The sequence below is a fragment of the Cryptotermes secundus genome, unplaced genomic scaffold (assembly GCF_002891405.2).
Source record: "Cryptotermes secundus unplaced genomic scaffold, Csec_1.0 scaffold280, whole genome shotgun sequence".
Classification (NCBI taxonomy): domain Eukaryota; kingdom Metazoa; phylum Arthropoda; class Insecta; order Blattodea; family Kalotermitidae; genus Cryptotermes; species Cryptotermes secundus.
The window spans coordinates 1,026,697-1,052,580 of NW_019720566.1; the positions used below are offsets into that span (position 1 = coordinate 1,026,697).

Sequence of the window (25,884 nt, forward strand, 5' to 3'; positions counted from 1 at the left end):
AAAAAGGAAGAAAGAGAAGGGCAAGAGCAAGAACAATAACAAGAACAAGGCGAGCAACAACGACGACGACGGTGATGAGAACAAGAACAATAAAATAAAAAGTAAACATGATATTTCAATTTAAAATATGTTTCTGACCCATCTTCAATTTTCTCGTTACAATTTGACTAAACTGTAAACCCGTTCTTTTTATGTCGTCCCAGCAATTTCTGTTCGAGGAGCATAACCCGAGTTCCGTCTAGATGCTGCTGCTACGAATCCTTCGGGACTCTTAGGTCCCCCTCTCTGTCACCCGAACAATTAAGTTACATCAAGTCAGTACCGTAACTTCATCAGCACTTCTTTAGCGCAAATCGTCTAATACTCGTATTACGATGCAGACGCGCATGACAGAGCTTCGGAATCATAAATTATGCTACATTAGCATTCTGTCTGTATGACACGCGTAGTTACGTCTTAAAATAAATTATAATGACGTGAAGGGGGTTACGCCTCAACGGACCCATGTCATAATGTTGACACACGGCTTCCGCAGAGGGACGTTCTGCGTCGCGTCTCTTATGGTGTGCTATACGCTGTACCAATTGAAGAGATTACAAAATAATATTGAATGAGATGTTAGATTATCTTGAAGGCTGCGCCATAGGTCAGGCGGTTAATCGCTGGTTTTCCACCACAGCGGCCCGGGTTCGAGCTCAGATCAGTTCATGTGGGATTTGTGGTGAATAAAGTGGGGCTGGGGCAGGTTTTCTCCGAGTACTTCGGTTTCCCACTGCCAATTCCCATTCCACTGACTGCTCCACAATTATCATCATCTATCATCCGGGGCTGGTACAACAGCCCAGTTAGTGACCGCAGTTAGGAAGTGGAAATGGCAGCTGAGTAGACGTTGGATGTAAGCCTGTACTAGGAACGTTAGTGTAGAGGAAATGAGGGAAACCATAAAAAGAATATGTTAAGAAAATCGAAGCCGGTCACGGTAGCCGAGCGGTCTAAGGCATACACTGTCTTCGCTCGCTCGGAAGCCGGGATCGTGGGTTCGAATCCCACTCAGGGCATGGATGTTTGTGTGCATTTATCTGTGTTTGTCTACAGGTACAGGCCTTGTGACGAGCTGATCACTCGCCCAAGGAGCCCTACTGAATGTGTAAGATCTAGAAAAACCGAAGTGAACGGAGTTCATGGAGGTAGGCCTAGGTCCACTGGGGCTGTAGTGCCAAGGAAAAAAAAACCGAAGGCCTTTGTTGCGTTACAAACCGATAACTTCCTGAATATACGAATTAACGCTGAGTTAACGCTACTGGTTTAACTTCACTGTGGTACTATCGTGGAATAATTGAGAGGAGTGTACGTATAAAGAATGCAGTCTCCTAATATTGGACAGGAGTTCCGCTGAGGGAAAGATTCACTATTGAAGCCGAGGTATTACGAAGTCAGGAGCAAAGGAACAATATTTATCGTAACCGATAAATGGTTCTCTGAGCGTTGGAGAAGCTGGTCTAGAAATACGCCGTAGAACACAGTGAGCTTATGGAACAACTAAGGTAGCCGAAACCCAGAACGAGGTCATGATATAAGAATAGTGGAAAACTATTCTTAATTTTGGAATGCCACACCTATTTTCAGGTGCGTTCTTTGAGATTTTGGAAACCTCATTGGCTTTGACGGTAACTTAGTGCAAGTGCCACTGTTATTACAGCAGATCACAGTAGATATAAACAGGTCAAAGCCATAAAATATTTTTCCTGTGCATTATTTCGTTTAACATACACCGTACTAAATTCCCTTATTAACAAAATTCGTATATCATGACCGGGATAGCGCAGTCGGTATAGCGACTGGCTATGGGCTGGACGACTGAGGGGTCAGAGTTCGAGTCCCGGTAGGGTCAAGAATTTTCTCTTCTCCGCGTCATCCAGATCGGCTCTGGGTTCCACGCAACGTCCTATGCAATGGGTACCGGGGCTCTTTCCCCGGGGGTACAGCGGCCGGGGCGTGAAGCTGACCATTCACCTCTAAATAGTGCCGAGGTCAAGAAAACATGGATCTATAAACCCACTCCCATATATGCCTCAACAGCGGAGTGCTTCATCAGTTAAAAAATGGGATAAATTTACCTTATGTATTTATGCAAATTATTTTTACTGGTGAGTAATTTTTTTTTTGCTACTAGAAAATTTGATTTGATCTTCTTGTAAAATTGATGTTATATAGAACGGAGCAAAACGTGAAGATTTTAACTGTAAAAATGAACGAGTGTACGGATTTGAATGAAGCTTATGAAATTTGCATAGACTGCCTAAATATGCATCTAAAATTATTACGTTAAGATTACATGTAAGAGAAAAAATATTTTGCGTTTTTCAGCGTTAAAAATAGGCACTTATGCATTCATATTAGTTGCCATAGAAACGCCGAATGACACTAAGCCCATAGAATGGATTCCGGAGTGCCCTAAGTGCTACGGTGAATAAGAGGATCTGATGAAGGTTAACTGTGAAAATCGTAGCTATAAATGGGAATGTTAAGTATTCATGGAGATTTGACTGGTGGCTATCAAATTCTTTAATATAAGCCGAAAGTTAAACAGCAATTAGCTAATTATCCCACAGAATAAATTACAATTTTGTAAAATCTTCGTCACCTTTCGGCATTCTAAAACAATTTCCTAAATCTCTTGACACTGGCTTTAAGTACTGTGAACCGGAAATGAAGTTGTTTTTCATGGCCGCACATGTATAAATTCGTTTCATGTCCTGTTAATAAAAACAGCAGTTGAAACATTACACAGAATTCCCACCACATTTAAGGTGACAATAATTTTCCTCTGTACCAGAATTCACACACACACACACACACAACTATTACTGCAATACCGCCCTCTTCTTGCACGTCATTCGTAAGAAAGGAATATATATATATATATATATATATACTTTACATAGCAGAACTCCAGATATGATAATGTTTAGCAATTCTACCTAACGTTCTTATTAACCTGTATGTATGCCCAACTCAAAACATAAATTCAGGTTAAAAATACACCCTGAATTGTAAGTTATAAAGACACACTTACGTTTCAGCAGATATTGAAGGTCCATTTGAGATAGACTTCAGTTATCAGGGGGTGAGTATTTGAATTACACTTACCTGCAACAAAAAGAATTTATACATGTCTTAAATATATATTGTAACCGTGCAGAAATTCACTCCATAACGGAGTAGGCTACGCACAGCTTCCAAAGTCTAGAGTTATCAGTAAGGTGAAAAAAAAAAAAAAAAAACTTCTACAACTCTGCAAAGCGAAGCACACTCGTGGTGAGACATACACGTAGAATTGTCAAGCATCGTGTAACGTTAACTTACTACGCATAATGATCACCACAGTCGGTAAAAGTGGCTTCTCGTTAGTGAAGCACGGTGTCGTTGGGTGTCGCTGGAAATCCATGTCGGACCTATATTTTACGATGTTATAAAACACTGCGAAGTGAAGAAGAGATATACTCTTATCATTCCTCTATAAAAACAATTTTAAATTTATACGAGTATTATATTGTTCATATTCGAAAGTATGACAGTCCCCTGTTTCAAATGTCACACAATATGGTCAGTGCCTGTTTTCTGAGTTGCTGTCTTCAAAATATCGAGTCCTATAATTAACATTCCAGATTGGCTGAGCGCTTTTCCAGTGCATGTTAAAGTTATCTCTGTGCTTAATTAAGCACCATGCCATGAAGATGTATAGGGGAGTGGAGACGTAGCTCCACCATTCCTGATCTCAGGACTACACGGAGATGACTGGTCAGCTTCACGCTCCAGTCGCTTTAGTCCTGGGGAAAGAGCCCCAGTACCCATTGGTTAGGAGGCTGGGTGAGCCCCATAGAGAAAATAAAAATCTTTTGCTCCTGCCGGAAATCGAACCCCGACGATCCAGCACGCAGCCCACCGCTATACCGACTGAGCTATGCCGGCTCAAGGCTTTTTAACATCTGAAGAAGTGCCAAGGGGAGATGTGGGCTTATGAAGACAGAAAGCATTTTATATGCAATTAAATATCATGAAGTAGCCTTTACTGGAGGTCGTGTCCTTCTGTCACGCACTTCACCTTCACAAGGTAGACTGTACGTATACATCGACAGTTGTCAGGGGAAATAGATTTCCGTTCCAACCCCACTATTATGCTTCAGATCACATTTCTTAATAAGTTTTAAACACATGTGAAATTGATACCTGTTTGGAATAAGTGATCTATGCGAAATATATTTTTTTTGCGGTGCGCCGTTTGATAGAAAAATTGCTATCTGAAGAAAAAGATTAATGGCCTCTGTAAAGAGGCCTGCTCATTTCTTAGGCAGTTAAATGAGGTATTTATTTAGTGTCCAACTAGTTCATGAAGCACAGCCCTATTTTAAATGTTAAACAGTCCCTCAGACAGTAATAGAATTCTTCGCCTTTTTATGAACCCGAAAATTAATTTTTGTGTTCAGAAGTATTCGCCCAATCTGAGGAATGCTAGTTCACCCGTCAACTCCCCAAGCTGGAATATCACCCCTTAGCGGCCGTTCGTTACTTCTAATTCAATATATTCACAAATTCACGTTTTTCGATATTATCCATCGTCCTGTTTATGTTTCAAAACACAAACGTTTCGGAGACCGGATTCTGTCTCCGTCTTCAGGTAAAACGTACTCAGTTGGGACCAATCTATAGAAATAGTCTCTATCTCCGAAACGATGTGTTTTGAAATACAAACAGGGCGTTGCTTTAGATAAGAACAGGACGACGGATGTCCAAAAACATAATATTTGTACTACTGTACCATCTTCACAAACTTTTATATCAATATATTCAAACCCCCTCTGTGGTCTAGTGGTCAGAGTTCTTGGCTGCAGATCCAGAGATCCGGGTTTGATTCCCGGCGCTACAAGATTTTCTGAGAATTAGTGCGTCTGGAACGGGGGTCAACTCAGCCTCGTGAGGATAATTAAGGAGCTATTTCAATGGAAAAGTAGCGGCTCCGGTCTAGAAAATTGACATTAACGTCCGTGGGGATTCGCTGCGCTGATCACGCGACACCCTCTATCCGCTAAAGTTTGTACTAACTGCGCCGACAAGCGGCGGTCGCTCGATCGGTATAGTTTGCTTGCGGGTTACAGGCAACGGAGTTTCTTTTGTTTATATTCAAACTATATTTTCTATCGCTTCCTGCGTTCACAACCTGAGAACACTCCATGCCTAATAATGCTTTAGACAGTCACAGGTGGTTTTTCGTATGGAAGTGAACTGAATATATTTGATTGTTGTTTATCTCGATTCAGAGCCGTGCCACGAACTCTGACACCAGTTGTAACGTCTGAGACGAGGCTTCCTAGAACAATCTGCTAAACGTCTTGAAATCTTTCAATGGGACGAAGACAGAATCTAACTGAAACAAAATCGATTACACGGAACATCAGGCACCCTCTCAGACTCTCTTTACATCCGCAGCCGGCAATTTACGATTGCGGGGGGGGGGGCAGGGAGCTAAATGGAACACAGCTGAAGAGGGAGATACAGTAAATTTACTTGAGGGAAGGGAAGTGTAGCATGAGGGTAGGTCAGTGTCATTATTAGGGGATGTGCCCCTCAGAGGAAAAGCAGGGGTTGAAATATATGACTTTCAACCCCACACGTAAACATGCACAAATGCATTGCGGAGGTGTAGATGTTATTTCAGAGATTTTTTTTTTTTGCGCAAAGTCACCCCATGTTTTATTGCCCTACACAACTTGATTGGATCTCGAAAGGAGATTCGTATTGCAATATAAAGCTCAGACACCAAGAAATGAAATATTTTACAGGGAATACTGCAATATCCTGAAATAATGGGTGGCCATTTGTGGGGGAATGTGTCGACTTTCAGTCCGGGGAGATTTCAATTTTAATTCCAATTCTGAAAACATGTTACGGATTAGAGCATAATACAATCAAGAATTATTTTATTATTATTATTAGAGGGGGTGGGTTTCCCCATGCGCTTAGACCAGTTATTGGTCCTTTGTGCGTCCCTTTTAATTTCTACTGTGGCCATACCCTACCGGTACTGGTGCGTTCTATCAGCCCCGTTCAGCCAACGAGGTCGGCCGTCGGTACCTGATATTTCCCCCATCCACCAGAGGCATTGGAAACTACTTGGGCGGGAAATGGTTGCCTAATTTTGCTCAGAGGTCTCCTAAAGACATATACAATCAAGAAACTCTTGTTTCTGAGCTTGTTGCAGGCAAATCCGGAAACCAGTTCTTGATTCGAGTCACACAGTTGGCGCAGACATAAGACGTTGCCTCAAACTACTTCGGCGCTGCAAGATACGGCAATGTCCAACTCTTGAAGGTTATGGTACCGAGTACATAATCCCTAACAGGATATTGCATGTGTTACTCGAGTGATTAGGTGAGAAGTTACGTCGGTGGGTTTCAACAAGACGAGTTGGTCGGTGGTAGATGAAGAAGCTCTGAACTGTTTCTGCATGTCCTGTAGGATGATGAGCATATTGCGACTGATAAATGAACTATCCGCGAGCCAATATCGCCATTTTATAAATTCTGTGTTGTCTGTAAACAGCAAAACATTCGCGGATTTCTTTTTATTTCTACAAACTGAAACGGCGCCTCGAATAAAATCTGTAACCAGCCGTATAAGGACCCAGACAGAATGGCGGGTGGGGGTGGGGGGCGTTATCATTTCGCTTTATGTCCCACATGCTACAGCAAGATTTCGGGACCCTATCATTGCGTATCGTAGTACAGAAGAGGTGAGTGGCAGCAAGAAGATTCAGTAATCGAAAGAGAGACTTCTTCGCCATTAATGAAGCTCAACTCAGCATGTACTTTGTGTAGAAGTGAATCGTAATTCGCGATGGATGTGAAGAAAAAAAAAGTTCCTTATTTTAGAGAAGTTTGCTAAGAGTGGTTTGCCGATCAGAGTGGCCGCGTGGTCTGAGGCATGAAATGTCTTCGACCTCTCGAAGGCTGGGATCGTGGGTTCGAATCACACTCAAGGCACGGATGTCTGTTTATTCTGTGTGTGTGTTAGGCAGCGACCTTTCGTTGGGCTGATCTCCTGTCCAAGGAGTCCTATCGAGTGTGTAAGAAGCTGAAGTGAAAAGAAGCGTTCCATGGATGCCCTCTGCTCCAAGTTAGAGCAATGGGAACAGAAGAAGAAAAAGAAGACGGCGCTAAAAGTTAGTTTAAAACCACAAAAAAAAAAAATGAATACCATTAGAGAAACCAGTCTCGATCAGTAACGAAACCGGAAACCGGGTACAAATGGTTACCACTTCACAAAAATGTAAAAGGGAGCTCGAAATGGTGAGAGATGGAGAATAAATGGAATGTGACGCCGTGTAGGCCGGCAAACGTTCACAGACTACACGTCGTTACCGCTCTCAGAATCCCAAATCCCAGGTAGGAAGTGACTATAAAGCAAGCAGTGAAGGGGTTCTCTGGAGTGAATGGAACTCTGATTCCCCGCCCCGGCGCCACTTTGTTCACCACAAATCCCACTTGACCAGACCCCGGGATCGAACCCGGGCGGGCGCGATGGGAAGCCAGCGACTAACCGCTTGAGCTATGGCGCGGCTTCCTAAAGAATTTACTACATCGCAAAATGTTTCGAACAAAGGTTGTTAATACAAATGTTATGTTTCTGGTCATTATAGTATAACTGTTAGTATTTTTATTATTTGCATGTCCAGTAAAACAAAATGAATTACGTATATTATTATTATTCTCTGAAAATCTATAATATTCATTTCTTAATTAAATATTTATGTTTCGTTCCTCAATTCGTAATGACACTTAGTTTAATGATAATGAAATTATTATTACTGTCATAATTATCAGCTATTTGTTTGTTTACTTTTACTTTTATTCATTATTATTTCTTCCAAGTACTAACTTGTAATTTGTGTTTGACTTTTAATAAGTTTGTCTATAATGTAATTCATTCATCTGCACTGTGCTGTGTCTGTAATTTACCTTGCGGCTGTTGACTCGGCACATTAATAATAAAGAATTGAACTGAATTATCCATCGTCTTGTCTTTACGTAAAAACATCGTCCTGTTTTCTTTTAGAAACACAACGTTTCGGAGACTGGGTTGTCTCCGTCTTCAGGTAAGGATAGTCCCTATAATGCTTTTGCCCGTAACTTATATGACAAACCGTTTTTTTTTTCAGAAAATTTGTATTTTTATCTTCCTCAGCTTTAATTCTTATAACTCCGTGATTTTAGTCCCCAAGCGAACAATACCGACCGAGCGATCGCCGCTTGTCGGCGAAGTTTAGTGCGGACTTTTGCGGATAGAGGGTGTCGCGTGGTCAGCGCAGCGAATCCCCACGGCCGTTAATTTCGGGTTTCTAGACCAGAGACGCTATTTCCTTGAAACAGTTCCTCAGTTATCATCAAGAAGCTGAGCGGACCCACTAATTCTCAGAAAAAAATATGGTAGCGCCGGGAATTGAACCCGGACCTCTGGATCTGTAGCCAGGAACGCTGACCACTAGACCTCAGGGGCGGTCCTTTAAGCCTTATAAGAATTAAAATTTAATACAGTTTTACTTTATCCATTTTATTAATTTAAGCTCGGAAAACTTTCGGCAATTATACAGTAACAGACATTCCTCGAAAGGTTTAAAGTATGTGAATCGCCTGTATGTAGTAGATAGCTAATTAGTGTGTAAGTATATGAAAGATTGATCAATGTCGCAGCAGCTGAACAGACTTAACTTGCAGTGATTTAATTATTTGTTTGAGGATTGATCTCACTATTGCATCAGCGGTAACACATGTTATTATTTAGATGTGAATACACATAAGATTTATGTCAACTGTGTATTGCACATAAAATGTAAACAATCCCTAGATATTTAAGGGGCACTTCATTCTGCACTTAAATAAACAGAGCTTCTAAGCGCCTTCTCTAAGATTATGCATCACACAATCATAACAATTTAAATGTATTGCTGACATGACATTGCAAGGCAGACATTGCCCTGGATGAAGAGATAACAGTGTGTACGGGTTCCCAAATGGAACACCGCGTTTTAATTTACACTGAGGCTACTTATATGGAGCCGGGATAGCGCAGTCGGTATAGAGACTGGCAACGGGCTGGACGAGCGAGGGACCGGAGTTCGAGTCCCGGTATTGTCAAGAATTTTCTCCTCTCCATGTCGTCCAGAACGGGTCTGGGGCCCACCCAGCCTCCTATCCAGTGGGTACCGGGGAGTAAAGCGGCTGGGCGTGAAGCTGACCACTCACCTCAAACTAGTGTCGAGATCCATACGTCTTCATGGCGCAGTGCTTAAGCATGGGCACAACTTTACCTCAGGCTACCCTTTTCGTGCTACTGTATGTATATTCTTATGTTTATGTCACTTTTGACATCATTTGTAGCTTCTAGAACACTCACTTGCAGAACAGGTAACAGAAATATAAACATTCAAAAATACAAAAGTATATGTCTAAATAAAACTGCAGTGTTACTTCCAGGCATCTCCGTACATTTGTGGTTGTATCTGGTTAAACTCCGTTGAGACATGTTATTAACATGAAAGTTACATACCGTAAGAAATCCATATTTTCTGTTATTTTCTTATTTTTCTGTATTCAATCATTCATCAATGGCTCTACAGTCCTCTACCCTATACACATTCGGTAGAACTTCTTGGACGGGGATCAGCCCGTCTAAGGCCGCTACATACACACAGAACACAAATACAGAATAAATGCACACAGACATCCATGCGAGTGGTATTCGAACCCACGACTCCAGTGTTTGGGATGGCGAAGACGGTTCATGTCTCACACCGCGCGGCCACCGTGATCGCCTATTTTTTGTACGGTACATTTTAAATACTCGTACACGAATAAAATTCGATTTTGGCTTCATGTAGGTAAATCCATCTTTAGTTTTTAGTGAAAACTTTCGAACAAAAAGTTATCCCTGTACTTAATTTAAGTACGGCACCATGAATATGTTAATTGGATTGGAGGAACAGCTCCAGGCATTGTTGATCTGAAAAACAGATGCAGGAGAATTCTCAGCTTGCCTTCAGTCAAATTACTTCAGTGGAAACTTCTTCCACACCTATCAAGTGCTTCAGGAAATGAAACTTGCAGGCTGACAGATGTCTCCACAATACGCGCTCACTTTATGTAATGAGCGAAAAAATATGCATATAAATTTGGCATGGAAATGTGCCACAAATAGACTACATTAAACTATGCATATCTCCAACATCGTTTTCTAAACAAGAAAAATTCTAACAGACCGATTTTGTGACTATAATATTAAATAAACTTAAATGGATTTTATGGCACCTTACGTTTCTGGCAAGTGAAAATATGCAGACACTCTGTGGGGGTTTTTTTTTTTTTTGGTTGAAAACAGTAGGAGGTACAATGTGCCGGTCACGGTAGCCGAGCGGTCTAAGGCATGCACTGTCTTCGCTCGCTCGGAAGCCGGGATCGGGGTTCGAATCCCACTCAGGGCATGGATGTTTGTGTGCGTTTTTCTGTGTTTGTGTACAGGTAGAGGCCTTGCGACGAGCTGATCACCCGCCCAAGGAGTCCTACCATATGTGTAAGATCTAGAAAAACCGAAGTGAACGGAGAAGTTCATGGAGGTAGGCCTGGGCCCACTGGGGCTGTAGTGCCAAGAAAAAAGAAAGAGGAGGTACAATGTACACAAGACTCCCTCCAGTTCTTTTTCAAACGACAGATCAAGGGAAATCTGTTAACAACCCGACTGTGCGCAGAAGTGTTTTTTTTGGGGGGGGAAACCAAATACTGACTACGAACTATATATAAATGTGTCTGTAGGGCTTCACTCTTCATATCTGAAGCCCAATAAAGGAAAACTTGACGCAAATCTGATTAGACTGACGTGCACAGCCATTTCACTAATTCACATTCCTGTTGCTCTCTCTGGAGCACAGTGCATCCGTGAAACGCTACACAGGACAACACAAACACAGAATAAACGTAGACAAACATACATGCCTCGAATGGGATTGGAACCCAAGATCCCAGTGTTCGGCCGGGCGAAGATAGTACGTGGCCTAGACCGCGCGGACACCGTGATCGGCGCACAGCCCTTTTAACTAACATAAAAACTGTGTAAGTAGAGACAGAAGATTCTCAATTAATACGTGGAGAGGCTGAAAACATTATGAACATATAAAATACATGTACAGAGTATACACAAAAGAGTGGTGCGGTTTCAAAGTTAATAAGAAGTTTATTTCTCAACTTACACGGGCATAAGATACACTTTCAGCGGCGGCAACTGTCCAAGTTTCTCATGCGTTAATTACAAACCTTCAATGTGTGCACCCTGGGTCACACGACACACATCCACACGCTAATCAGCTCATCCCAGACCCGGTGTAGCATGTCCGCTATAATGGCCTGCAGCGCATGCGCTATCCGATCACGAAGTTCATGGACGGACGTGGGCAATGGTGGTACAAAAACGCTGTCTTTAACGAACCCCCAAAGAAAGAAATCACACGGTGTAAGATCCGGCGAATGGGGTGGCCAAGGGAGAAGGTTGTTGTCTCCATTTGCAGCAGCACGTCCGATCTAAAGCTGTGGAAGAACACGATTGAGAAACACTCGTACATTCCTATGAAAATTGGGTGGGGGACCTCCGTCCAGTTGTAGAATGTAATCTTCATTATTGTTATTCAGTTTGGGTCACAACCAGCTTTCCAACGTGTCCAAAAATGAGTCGCCAGTCACAGTTGCTTCAGCGAAGAAAAATGGGACGCGCATTGTTCGCGGGACACCGCACAGAAAACGTTGACGTTTAGAGAGTCACGCTGGTGCTCTATCTGTGCATGTGGTTGCTCGGTTCCCCAGATACGGACATTGTGTATGTTCGCCTTGCCACTGATGTGGAATGTGGCTTCACCGGAGAAAATCAGTCTTTCTACGAACCCATCTTCCTCCATTTTCAACTGCATCTCCTCGCAAAAAGTCGCGCCTTTTCTCTTTGTCTGCTGGTTTAAAGGCCTGCGGGTCATTCCATGTGAAATCATCCAGAAAGGTCGCTCACCATTTTTAAAAAAAATTATATTTTGTACACTTATTTATACATATTTTCATACTACAAAAAAATTTTTAAAAAAATTCTAATCCGCTCAGTTCTCTCGGTACAGGCGTTTTTATAATGCGAAAAAACGCGTTTTCGGCTGAAATGGAGGTTTGCGTTATCTTCCATATCTCGATAACTATTGAAGCTACAGACTCCAATAAAAACGCTATTTGTTCCTCATGATATGGACTACAAATCATATTATTACAAGTTTTTACTCAGCTCACTTTCTGTAGGTGTAATTAAACTTGAAACTTACCTATCGATTTTGGGAAAAACGCTATTTTTGACCTTCAAAAACCAATGGGAGGGGGAAAGTATCAGATCTGTGATTTCTACCATTTGTTGTTACCTATATGGGGAATATAATCACTTAGTTTTGAATCCCGTACCTAGTTTCCAAAATTTTCCAGGAGCTTCCAAACTTTGCTCTGGGCCCCAAATCGGCCATTTTTAACATCTCATATCTCCGGTGGGGAAGCTCAGAAAATTTTTAAATTCCTAGAAGATAATGCTCTATTCTAGAGTAACTTGGAGTTAAAATTAGAACTTTGATATTCAATTAATGGCGAAGTTCTTATAATGCGAATAAACGCGTTTTCGGCTGAAATGGAGGTTTGCGTTATCTTCCATATCTCGATAACTATTGAAGCTAGGGACTCCAATAAGAAATCAGTTTGTTCCCCATGATATGGACTATAAATCATATTATTACAAGGTTTTACTCAACTCGCTTCCTCTAGGTCTAATTAAGCTCGAAATTTACCTATCGATTTTGGGAAAACCGCTATTTTTGACCTTCAAAAACCAATGGGAGGGGGAAAGTATCAGATCTGAGGTTTCTACCCTTTGTTGTTACCTACATGGGGAATATGATCACGTAGTTTTGAACCCCGTACCTAGTTTCCAAAATTTTCAAGGAGATTTCAAACTTTGCTCTGGGCCCAAAATCGACCATTTTTAACATCTCATATCTTCGGTGGAGAAACTCCGAAAATTTTGAAATTCATAGCAAATAATGCTCTATTCTAGAGTAACTTGGAGATAGAATTACAACTTTGATATTCAACTAATAGCGATGTTGTGGGCACTTTGAATTTTACGAAAAAATCAATACCTCGATAATTGGCTTACCTGCATCCAATGGTATTGCCGGTTCTTTATTTGGTATAAAAGACGAGAGATCTATATTTTGTCACTAAAATCATTTTCAGGCCTGTACTTACTGCTCGGAATGACATGTTATCAACACTCGGTTCTTAGAGCTAAGCTCTGGCTATAAACATGGACCTACATCTACGTCCCTTATTTCGCGCCTTGTGTGTTTTGACATCTGAACCCAAACTTTTGTAATCGTGATGTTAGTGTTAGGCTGCTTTCTCAGCAGCATGAAGCATTCACATGAATGCTGTCTCGAACTGTAAGTCAGTGTATGTTCAGCAACTGTAGATCTTTTACGTGTATCGAGCTCGGTATTCTCTAAGTCGAAAGGAAAAAGTTTTTGAAATGGAATGTTCTATAGGTATTGTCACACGTGAAGAATGCCATAAGACTACGTATGGTGCCGTCAACAAACAGTTAACGCTTGTGAGTGAATTGGGTGAAGAGAAACAAACTGTTTTAAAGTTAAGATTGGGTGAATGCGATTTGAGGTCCATATGCAAGCATCATGAGATTAAATATTCTGTTAAATACAATCACCTGTTTGGAAACATTTGTTGTGACCCGCTAAAAGTGCACAAACGAACCATTAAGAAAGGTTTACGTGAAATTTCATTAGAACATCTCAAGAAAGAAAAGAATTTTCCGGTAGCTCTAGTACCAGGTAAATCCTTGTGTCCTAATTGTTACACAAAGATTTTTGTTCTTAAAGAAACCGTAAGTGGGGGCAGTAGTGGTTCTGGAAGGAGCGAGTTTGCACCTATGCAAGAAAATGTGGCAGAATTAGAAGCAGTATGTTCGGCTCTAGATATTTCTCCTGTGGCTAAAATTATGAAGATGAATACTGGGAAAAGACCCGCTGCTTTATCAAAAAAATGTAGAAGAATATCCGACTCTCTTCGAAGGAAACTAGCGAGTTCATTTTCAGACGACTCGATGGGTCTTGATTCAGATGAACAAATACCTTCCTTTGCATTAAGTGAGGAGTATGATTTGTTGATTAACAAATTAAAGGAGAAATGTTTAATCTCAAACAAAGAGGAAAAAATTAAAATCATTAGCTTATTGCCAACTTCGTGGTCAAGACAGAAGATAAGTCAAGAATTTCAAGTTTCTGAGCACTTGGTTAGAATTACTCGAGCGCTTCAGAAGACGCAAGGGATCCTTCCGGATTTAGGCAAAAGGCGTGGCCATCCAGTTCGTGACGAAACAATTCAGGCTGTCACGGAATTTTATGAAAACAATGAAAACAGTAGGATCTGCCCTGGAAAAAAGGATTGTGTGAGTGTTAACGTGGGAGGTATCAAAGAGCATATGCAGAAACGGCTGATACTATGCAATTTGATGGAACTTTACATTCACTTTAAGAATACGCAACCTGAACACAAAATTGGTTTCTCCAAATTTTGTGCACTTCGACCGAAGTGGTGTATCATTGCTGGTGCATCGGGGACTCATACCGTTTGTGTGTGCAGCTATCACCAAAATGTTAAGCTGATGGTAGAGGGAGCAACATTGAATTCGGACTACAAGGATTTATTACGTGTAATGGTTTGTGACATCGAAAGTTATAAGTGCATGAGTAATGAATGCGCAGACTGCCCTGGAGAAGAAATTCTGACGGAATTGCTATCAGCCGAATCTGAGAGCATGCCGGATCAAATAGTCTACAAACAATGGGTCAACACAGACAGAGCTAACATGATTTCTGTAATGCAAACTTACAGTGAATTCTGCGAATCTCTAATTGAAAAACTGACAGAACTGAAAAAACATCACTACGTCGCTAAAATTCAGTCCCAGTATTTGAAAGAAACGAGGGAAAGCCTGGACGAAACACAGTGTCTCGTTCTTGCAGATTTTGCAGAAAACTATTCGTTTCTCGTTCAAGACGAGATTCAAAGTTTCCATTGGGTAAATCAACAGGCTACACTTCACCCATTTGTGTATTACTACAAGGCGGACAATATAACAAAATGCCGAAGCTTGTGTATAATCAGTGATCATGTAAAGCACGATACAGCCACAGTTTACGTGTTCCAAAAATATCTTATCGCCGATATAAAAGAAAATGTGCCTTCAGTCAGGAAAGTTATTTATTTCAGTGATGGCGCTGGAAGCCAATATAAAAACAAAAAGAATCTTTCCAATTTATGTCATCACTATGAAGACTTCGGTCTTCAAGCAGAATGGAACTTCTTTGCCACCTCGCACGGGAAGAATGCCTGTGACGGTATTGGCGGCACCACGAAGAGGCAAGCAACGAAAGCCAGTCTTCAGAGAACTCATTTTAATCAAATCATGTGCCCGCTAGAACTGTACAAATTCTGCACAGAAAATATCTCAGGGATAGTTTACTTTTTTGTGCCAACAGAGGAAGTTGCAAGAAATGAAATCATTCTAAAAAGCAGGTTCCAAAAGTGCAAAACTGTGCCCCATACAAGAGAAAAACACCGGGTCGTCCCTCTGGAGGAAAACACGGTCAGGTGTTATAAAACATCTAAGTCCGATGATTTCGAAGACATCGTGGTAGTGGACAATTCCTGAACTACTTTCAAACAAACTGGACGATTTTCATCGGAGTACACAAAGAACTAATACTATTGGATGCAGGTAAGCCAATTATCGAGGTATTGATTTTTTTGTAAAAGTCAAAGTGCCCACAACTTCGCTACTAGTTGAATAACAAAGTTTTAATTTTATCTCCAAGTTACTCTAGAATAGAGCATTATTTGCTATGAATTTAAAAATTTTCGGAGTTTCTCCACCGGAGATATGAGATGTTAAAAATGGTCGATTTTGGGCCCAGAGCAAAGTTTGAAATCTCCTTGAAAATTTTGGAAACTAGGTACGGGGTTCAAAACTACGTGATCATATTCCCCATGTAGGTAACAACAAAGGGTAGAAACCTCAGATCTGATACTTTCCCCCTCCCATTGGTTTTTGAAGGTCAAAAATAGCGGTTTTCCCAAAATCGATAGGTAAATTTCGAGCTTAATTAGACCTAGAGGAAGCGAGTTGAGTAAAACCTTGTAATAATATGATTTATAGTCCATATCATGGGGAACAAACTGATTTCTTATTGGAGTCCCTAGCTTCAATAGTTATCGAGATATGGAAGATAACGCAAACCTCCATTTCAGCCGAAAACGCGTTTATTCGCATTATAAGAACTTCGCCATTAATTGAATATCAAAGTTCTAATTTTAACTCCAAGTTACTCTAGAATAGAGCATTATCTTCTAGGAATTTAAAAATTTTCTGAGCTTCCCCACCGGAGATATGAGATGTTAAAAATGGCCGATTTGGGGCCCAGAGCAAAGTTTGGAAGCTCCTGGAAAATTTTGGAAACTAGGTACGGGATTCAAAACTAAGTGATTATATTCCCCATATAGGTAACAACAAATGGTAGAAATCACAGATCTGATACTTTCCCCCTCCCATTGGTTTTTGAAGGTCAAAAATAGCGTTTTTCCCAAAATCGATAGGTAAGTTTCAAGTTTAATTACACCTACAGAAAGTGAGCTGAGTAAAAACTTGTAATAATATGATTTGTAGTCCATATCATGAGGAACAAATAGCGTTTTTATTGGAGTCTGTAGCTTCAATAGTTATCGAGATATGGAAGATAACGCAAACCTCCATTTCAGCCGAAAACGCGTTTTTTCGCATTATAAAAACGCCTGTACCGAGAGAACTGAGCGGATTAGAATTTTTTTAAAAATTTTTTTGTAGTATGAAAATATGTATAAATAAGTGTACAAAATATAATTTTTTTTAAAAATGGTGAGCGACCTTTCTGGATGATTTCACATGGAATGACCCCTGCACCAATCGCATCTTGTACGGTTTAAAACATAGCCGCTTATGCAACACCTTCCACATCGCCATTTTTGGCATGCCAAATTCCCTGCTTCCTCTACCCACTGACTTGCGAGTACTTCGCTCAAACACCTCATGCACTCTTTCTATGTTGTCATCAGACACACGAGGTCGACTAGGACTCTTGCCTTTACACAAGCATCCAGTTTCTACAAACTGTCGGTACCACCTGATTGTGTTATTTTTGTGTGGTGCGTCTTTTTGAAACCGTGCACGAAACGCACGCTGCACTGTAATCACAGATCTGGACACCTCAAAACGGAGCAAACAGAAAGCCTTCTCCTTCTGCAACGCCATCTTTGAAACTGGCCCCGCGGCCACGCAGTAAGCATGAGAAGCGAACTGCTGGTAGCGCATGAGAATCTCGGACTGTTGCCGCCGGTGACGGTGTATGTTGTGCCCGTGTAGGCTGAGAAATAACGTTTTAATAACTTTTGAAACCACACCATTCTTTTGTGTATACCTTGTAATTATTTTGGTAGGATAACCCCGAAGGAGGTTCACATTTGCGAGAACGGACGATGGTGATACACTTATTATAATGTATCTTAGAGGAGTAAGTTGTGTGTGTTTAGTTTTGAATTTAGTAGTGGCTTTTTTGTGATAACACTAATGAATCTTCGAGGTCCATGACTGTAAAAGTCTTGATCTGAATAATTAAAAACTGCTCAATGAATGTCCTTTCACGAGAGAGTAAGTATGAATTTAATTCGGGAAGTCCTAGCATGAATTCTCGGCCATGGCCCCAAATAATCTAACAGAATATTATATATGAGGTTCTCGTGGCGGTTAATATTAAGATTACAGTCTTCTAAGATGTGATTCCGTATTGTCTGGTAGTTAGCGAGTTTTCTCAGTAACCTACTGCCCACAGTCTATACGCTGAAAATGTCGTAAAATGACTCATGAAAAAGGATTCGGAAATGTTCTCGCTGTAGACTGCACCAGGTACCTTCGAAACTTTTCCACTACCATACTACACGGCGTCATATCGCAGAAGATCGTATCCTTAATCTGACAGATGTTTACTGTGGTCCTCTTCAGTCCTCCATGAGAATGCCTGGAAATATTTCACGACAATACAAATTATTCCTCCACCTCATTTAACGTTAATATCGTGTGATCAACCACAGGTTATGACGGATTTTAGGTTCTTCCCGCGGTCACGATGAAGAGTGCTGCCGTCTGCGCTTTGATGCCTTGTAGTTCGGAGACAGCCCGACGCCTAGTTTGCATTCTGCTTCTACTGGTTTCTTGCTTGGCTTATTATTAGACCCTGAATATGGAGGGAATATCTTCCTCCGCAACGTCGGAGTCTCTCGAAGTACCAGAAGACCCTTCAAGCTATAGTGTGACTGGATTAAAAGACGGAAGGCTGAATAATACTTCTGATTAGGCTCTTCCCAATTCAGAATCGCTAACGTAGACATGGCCATTGCAGTCCGTTCTTACAGTAAAGAAGTGGAACCACTTCATCTTGCTCCTACCTTTCATTACGGAAGCTATCCATCACGTTAAAGAATGAACACATTCTGTAAAATCGATAAGATTTTGACGCACGGAGACCACACCGCGATGACGCGTCATTTCCGGGGGAAATTATTCAAATCTAAATTAACATTGCTTTGAAGGGTGTAGTAGGGTCGTGAAACTGGCTGTACCTTTCTGGGCAGGACAGGCTGAGTTATTGCCTACTTTCAAGAGAGAAAACACCCGGCTGTGGTCGGCAGAAATATTACATTTCAACGGGGTGGCTCCAGTATATCAGAACATCTGACCCCAAACATGGAGTTACCCTTGTTTCCGACCATGACGTGACGAAAGCTTAAAACACAGGGCGACCTTATATTCTCTCTTTTTTATTCCTTTCTGGGTACAACTCTTTCCCAGAAAGAAGTCCCGGGTGCTCTCAATTCTGTGAAGATCTCAAAATTTATCAGCATGGTGAGCCAGCCCCAGCCAAATCCGAATATTAGAAGGATCACGACAAAAGCAGTATGACTAATATTCACACGGAGAAGTGAAGGAAAGTTACCGGAAACTTCGTCGGGCATAGCAGTAACTCATACACAAGTGAGACTAATTATGATTGGGTAATTTGTTTCTTAATTAGTACTCCATCAGTTATCAATTAGTCTGTAACCATGAATTGTGACTGACAACGATTCGTCAGCTGAAACACATCTAAAGATTGTTATTAGAAAGACCTATACTGTGCAAATAACTAATACACATCTAAAAATTGTTATTAGAACGGCCTACACTGTTCACTTTAACATCTTACCTGTTGTGGTTCAATTAGTAGGATGAAGCCATTTCTAAACATAACCTTGACCGTCTCTAACGTACCAACGAAGATCTACTACAAAACCCGAAGCATACCATTAACAGACTGATTAAACCCATGAAGCAAACTCATTCTTAAAATCTATATGCCTTTAGCTGGTCTTAAAAATTTCCTGCCCTCTATACGCCCAAAAGTTGTATTCCCGTCTTTCCAAGAGACCGTCCGTCACAGGTCCCTACCCTCAGATGAATTCGAGCGTTCTCTTATCACATTTCTTTAAAATAAAATTTAATATTACGATCTCATCTGCGCCTAGGTCTCCCAAATTGCCTTCTTCTCTCCAGGCTTTCCAGCTGAAGTTCAGTACGAACCCTTAATCTCCACCATGCAAACTACAAGTCCACCACATTTAAATTTACCCGATTTTGTCACCGTAATATTTTGTTACGTGTACTGGAGGCAGCTTAAAGCAGATATACCACCGCTTTCTCCTGTTCACCTTCCTTTCCCCTCTCACTGCTATGCAGGATCGTCCAGAGGGAAACTATCTATGGCTCTATAGTCCTCGTGGACTTTTTTTTTTAATTCGCTTAGTGGGGGGTGGAGTCCACTCGGCACGGCGGCCACTGATTGGGCTATTGTACCTGCCCCGGGTGTTTATGATGATGGAGAATTTGGTGGAAGGAAGATTGCCAGGGAAACCCGAAGTACTCGGAGAAACCCCGCCCCAGCGCCACTTTGTCCACCACAAATCCCACTTGACCAGACGGGATCGAACTCGTGCCGCCGCGGTGGGAAGCCAGCGACTAACCGCTTGAGCTATGGCGCGGCCTCCTTGTGGACCTTGGTTGCTTATTCAGTTTCTTAATCTTATACACAGTCGGTAGGACTTTTAGGACGAGTGATCAACCCCTCGCAAGGCCGCTACCTACACACAGAACAACATAAACACAGAATGAACGCACATAGATATCCATGCCTCAAGTGGGATTCGAACCCACGATCCCAGTGTTCAGGCAGGCAAAGACAGTTCATGCTTTAGACCGCGCGGCCACTGTGAACGGCCGAAAGATAATTGAACACATGTAAATCACTGGCACACTTGTAATAGGAACCAATCGATACGTGAGAAAGAAAATATGGAAATACAAGGACGTAATAAGGACGCAGTACACACTGTAAGGCCTTATCCAAAAAAATATTGAAAATAGCCCACATTTATAATTACAAAATTTTAAAACTTCGAAAATGTTTACGAAGATATCAAAACGCTGGCAGATGTCCTCTAGTATGACTAGCCAAGCAATGTAACCTAACGTAATGTAACGCCCAAACATTTCCCTAGTGCGCAGTTACATGCATGATCACCTGATGCGCCAGCATAATTTTACCTATGCGGCACCAGAACCGCTCCCACCACACAAATTCGAATATCGACCACGAAGTTATTTGTGATACTAGGAAATTGAAACAGACTGTGTTGGACTGGCCTTCAGTGGCATGATAATCATTACAAGCTACGTGGAAATGGGAGTATCTCAACGGGAACAGAAGTTCAGACGCGGAATATAAAGAAAGATGCAACTAGTTGCAATCTGACATTTAATCAAGCCAAACAACGGGACACAGGAAAACCCCACAAAATATAAAGATCGGATACGAAACATCAGTTCCAAACAACGCAACCACCTCACAGAAGAATTCGAAAAGAGATTGAAACTAAATTATGACCGAAACAATGTTCATGAGTCAATTTTTTTTAATTCGCTTAGTGGGGGTTGGAGTCCAACTGGGTCCACTATGCACGGCGGCCACTTATTGACCTATTGTAGCCTGCTCCGGGTGATTATGATGGAACGAAGACTGGCAAGAGAAACCAAAGTACTCGGAGAAAACTCGCCCCAGCGCCACTTTGTCCACCACAAATCCCACTTCACCAGATCCAGAGATCGAACCCGGGACGCCGCGGTGGGAAGCCAGCGACTAACCGCTTGAGCTATGGCGCGGCCTCTGTTCATGAGTTACCGCTTGATATAACGTCATGACTGCAACGCTTACCTTTAACTAGAAACCGAAACAACTAAACACGACAATATAAAACATGTAAGTGTATTTATAACTTTACAATTTTAAACTTTATTTACACATGGTTATATTTTATACCATTTTTACGAATATCTGTACGCATCTAGTAAAGAATTCTATTAGATTCCAATAGGTTTAAGAAACAGTAATGACTCTATCATAACGCTGAATGTAATGACTACGTACTTAACCAGATACATTAATAAGTGTACTGATGTAAAAAAACTCCGTGGCTTTAGTTCGCAAGCGAACTGTATCGACCGAGCGACCGCCGTTTTTCGGCGAAGTTAGTGCCAACTTTAGCGGATAGAGGGTGTCGCGTGGCCAGCGGAACGAATCCCCACGGTCGTTAATTTCGGTTTTCTAGAACGGAGTACTGATGTAATACATATATAATATAGAAAAAAATTCAATAGATATTGCTATTAGTGTATATTGCCTGACGACGACTCTTTAATGAGCTAAAACATGTAGCAATCAAGAACAATAAACTCACTATACGCAGTTAATGTGAATGGTAGTATTGAGAGATGTGTTGTGACGGTTAGAAAACATTTTATTTGATACACTTTAAAGAATTCAAAGGCTTGTCTAATTTAAATAAATTTTCAAGATGTAGAATCCACAAATTCAACATATTGACCTGTTTCGAAAATATCCAAAAATTAAAAATGTTACAAACTATTAAAACTTTGAAATGTTTTCTTCCAGAATAAAAAGCAGTAGTAGTATGCGCCGAAAACATAATCTATCATAACCAAAAGCAATAAGCCAAGACTTGCAACAATGCAGGATGCATGCGCAGTGGTCTGACGCAAACAAGCATATTTACCTGGCCGGAAATATAGTAGAATAGTTCCCACGTCACGGTTTCAGGCGTCCAACATGTTAACAGGATCTAAAAGTTTGTGATGATGGTACATTAGTACAAATAGTAATGTTTTTGAACATTATCCATCGTCTTGTCTTTATCTAATAACCATCCTGTTTACCTATCAAAACACAGCATTCCGGAGACTGGATTCTGTTTCCGTCTTCAAGTAAAACATACTCAGTAGCGAAACAGCTGAGTATGAATGTATAGGGGGTGGGCCTTCTTGGCCCTTGCACCGCGACCACAGTGATCTATTATGCCTACACAGAGCTGAGTAAGTTCGGAAGCTAACTTTGGGGGAAAGGAAGAGTCATTGTCTAGAGAGCAATGTGATACTTCACAACTTTCACTGTGAAATATACTTAAGAAGAAAACTGCGGATAATAAACATACAAAATACCATGAAGAAAGTCGTCTTCTGGGATCTGGCGCCGTGTATTCTTGGTTTTAACCCACGTTTCGGAGGAACGTATCGCCTCCATCTTCAGGGCTCTCTGTATTCGCATCGCGATTCAACTGCCCTGAAGATGGAGGCGATACGTTCCTCCGAAACGTCGGTTAAGACCAAGAATACACGGCGCCAGATCCCAGAAGACGACTTTCTTCATAGTCATCGCCGTGAAAACCTCAAAACTTACATACAAAATACCAGTTTTAATACAATTTTAAAGCGTAAATATGTAGTAGAGTTAATCTGTTATTCGATACATGTGAGCGGCATCTATACATCGCTTCTTCTTTATACGGAAGTTGATACTTTCATACCTACAAAGCCTACCTGAGGAAAATAATATTTATTCCATCAAGGTTATCTAAGTATGCTTATAGAAACAAGACGTTAAGTAAAGGGCATGTTCACATTACAGATGAGTGTCCAAATACGTTTTATAACTTCCTGTCAAACATATATAGTAATGTGTAAAACGCGTATTTAAATCTCTAGAACAAGGCCGAGTGGGTTGGATATTATGTAATACCCAATATGCATCTTAAAAACCCAAGAGAATCGTGCTTTCTCTCCTAATATTCTAGGCTTACAAACGAAATTACGGACTATGTACCGGCATGTGAATATTGTAATGTGGATGTCCAGAACGTTGCTAAGAATCGGCTCGGTAAACAAACCTCAGCAATAGAGACACTGTTTTCTATGGAGTCCGCGTCGCGACCGTTGCTATGAAATGGTTCGGTAAGCACGTTTCAACAATAGAGACTGTGTTTTCTGTGGGGCCCGTGCAAAGGAGTTATCTTAAAAACAAACGGCGCTAAGATTCGTCGACCTGTGAAGGCTTCATTCATGTGTAATACTTGGAGCGTGTGATTCAGTGACTGTTATAGTTCCTGCGTTTTAATTGTGGCACCAGGAGAGGACCAGTGTATGTGTAAATGAGCGACAGCGCTGTATTTGAATGTGATTAACAGAGGTTGCAACCAAAGTGCCAATAAATCCAATCATCCGAACTAGATTCCGTCATTTTTGTCATGCTTACTTCGAAAGTCTCCAGAAATATCAAACAATATTAAATCTGAAATTCAACTATCTGAATATTTTTCAAATTATCCGAAATTCGAAATTTCTCAAAAATTATCCCAACTCTTACAATATTACAAAATTTCGAAACCTTTAAAATGTTCCCAAAATGTGAAAAAGCAGGAGGACGCGTAGTAGTGTGACTCACAAAATAACCTATTCTAACCTAACGTCACGAAATGTCTCAAGTGTTAGGCTAGGAACACACACAAGGACATCGGTCGTACGACGTCCGTACGGTTCATGCAGCATCAAGTAGTAGAATATGCGACATCTACCGTACGACAGTCGGAGAGCAAAGAAATGTATTTGGTCGCTCTAGTGTGAAAAGGAGGCCGTACGGCAAAATAGGAACTACGATATTTTTCCGTACGACCGATGTCGCTGTGTGTTCCTAGCCTTACTGAGTATGCAGACGGATGAGCAGTCACCTCACGAGGCGTAAGTAAATTCACCTGATCTGAAACGTGCCAGAATCGTTTCCACTTCATGTGTTTACCTGACATTCTGAAATTTAAACGCACCTCCTTCGACTGGCTTCGAGTGGCATGACAATTATTCCAAGTTTCGTGAAAATGGATCAACTGGTGCAGAGGTTGCAGGGGAGAGGGGGCAGACACTGGTTACGGAGCACTGTGATGCTCCAGTCCTTTCTCTGCCTCCCCTTCTTTGGCGTGAGAGCTTTGGAGAATAACGGGAGCTATGCAATGTTAACTATAGTACCTCTTAATTATAAAATAGATACGAAATAATCGATCCGTTAGCCGATATTTGTGAGTTGTATTTGTATTTTAACGCTGGCACCACTCGCTCGAGAAAGAGAAGATAGTACCTATTCTCTTACAATAGGAAAGATTTCCGAGGAATATAAAGCATCAAAGTTGATTAAATGTGAATATAGAAACACTATGTACATATACTGAAGGGCTGATCACAGTGGCCGCGCGGTCTAAGGCATGAATTGTCTTCGCTCGCTCGAATACTGGGGTCATGGGTTCGAATCCCACTCAAGGCATGGATGTCTGTGTTGTCCTGTGTGTAGGTAGCGGCCGTGCGACTGGGAGCATAGAACACGTGTGAAACGCTTTGTCCTACCTCAGATTATTATTTTAGATAGTCGGTAGAACTTCTCGGAAGGGGGATCGGCCTGATGCAAGGTCGCTACCTACATACAAACAGAATAGACGCAGACAGACATCCACGTCTTGAGTGGAATTCGAACCCACGATCCCAGCTCGTTCGAGCGGGAGAAGACATTTCATGCCTTAGTCTGCATGGCTACTGTGATCGGCTCCAGTACACTAACAGTAATGAAAATAAATTATCTGTGATTATAAGGGTATACGTCTTAAAATTTTGGGCGCTCATTTCTTCCTTATAGTTTCCTGTTTTCGTTCCTTGTTTAAAAATTACAAGAGCATTACGGACAAAACCAGCCTCTACTCCTGTATATAAGGAAATTCGCAACGATACGAAAACATGGCCAAAATGATTCGATGATATAGGTAAAGGAACGTGAAATCTGACATAATTTATATTATATCTGAGATACATTACAAATTTCCGTTTTTGTGTCTTAACTCCGCTACCTACATGAGCGACAGTAAGACGTTGTTCTACTTAGACGTGGGAGATTTTACTCCCTCGGTACTGTCATCTGAAATGAGGGAAATAGTTTAAATAAAGGATGAAGACTATACAAGGTGTGGCAATAAAGAACCCGGATTACTTTTATGACTCATTTCCGGCCACGTCATTGACGAAGAGGAGGGTAGGGCATTGACCCTTGGACTTCCCTCTACCGTCACACAAAGTTTCATTCACGTGCATCGGTTAGTCTGGCCGCGACCATTGTTAGAAGCGGATCGTGTTTCTGAGCTCCGTCGGAATAATGCTGAGTGCTAATGCAGAACAACGTGCTAACAT

The 25,884-nt window shown here is 41.3% G+C and overlaps 2 protein-coding genes across 7 annotated transcripts in view; one reads left to right on the forward strand and one right to left on the reverse strand.

The window, feature by feature from the left end:
• LOC111868667 overlaps positions 1-25,884 on the reverse strand; it is a 331,386-nt gene that overhangs the window by 258,863 nt on the left and 46,639 nt on the right. The gene's annotated exons all lie outside the window — the stretch shown is intronic.
• LOC117282658 lies at positions 13,166-15,924 on the forward strand. The gene is made up of 2 exons (XM_033753209.1): positions 13,166-14,608; positions 15,706-15,924. The coding sequence occupies exons 1-2, from the start codon at positions 13,645-13,647 to the stop codon at positions 15,792-15,794; spliced, it is 1,053 nt and encodes a 350-aa protein (XP_033609100.1). The 5' UTR covers positions 13,166-13,644; the 3' UTR covers positions 15,795-15,924.

Excerpts from the sequence above, each read along its gene's own strand:
- LOC117282658 (XM_033753209.1), top strand. The coding sequence starts at position 13,645 with ATGGAATGTTCTATAGGTATTGTCACACGTGAAGAATGCCATAAGACT. Across the intron at positions 14,609-15,705 it reads TAACGTGGGAGGTATCAAAG|AGCAGGTTCCAAAAGTGCAA; the intron begins AGCATATGCAGA and ends ATCATTCTAAAA.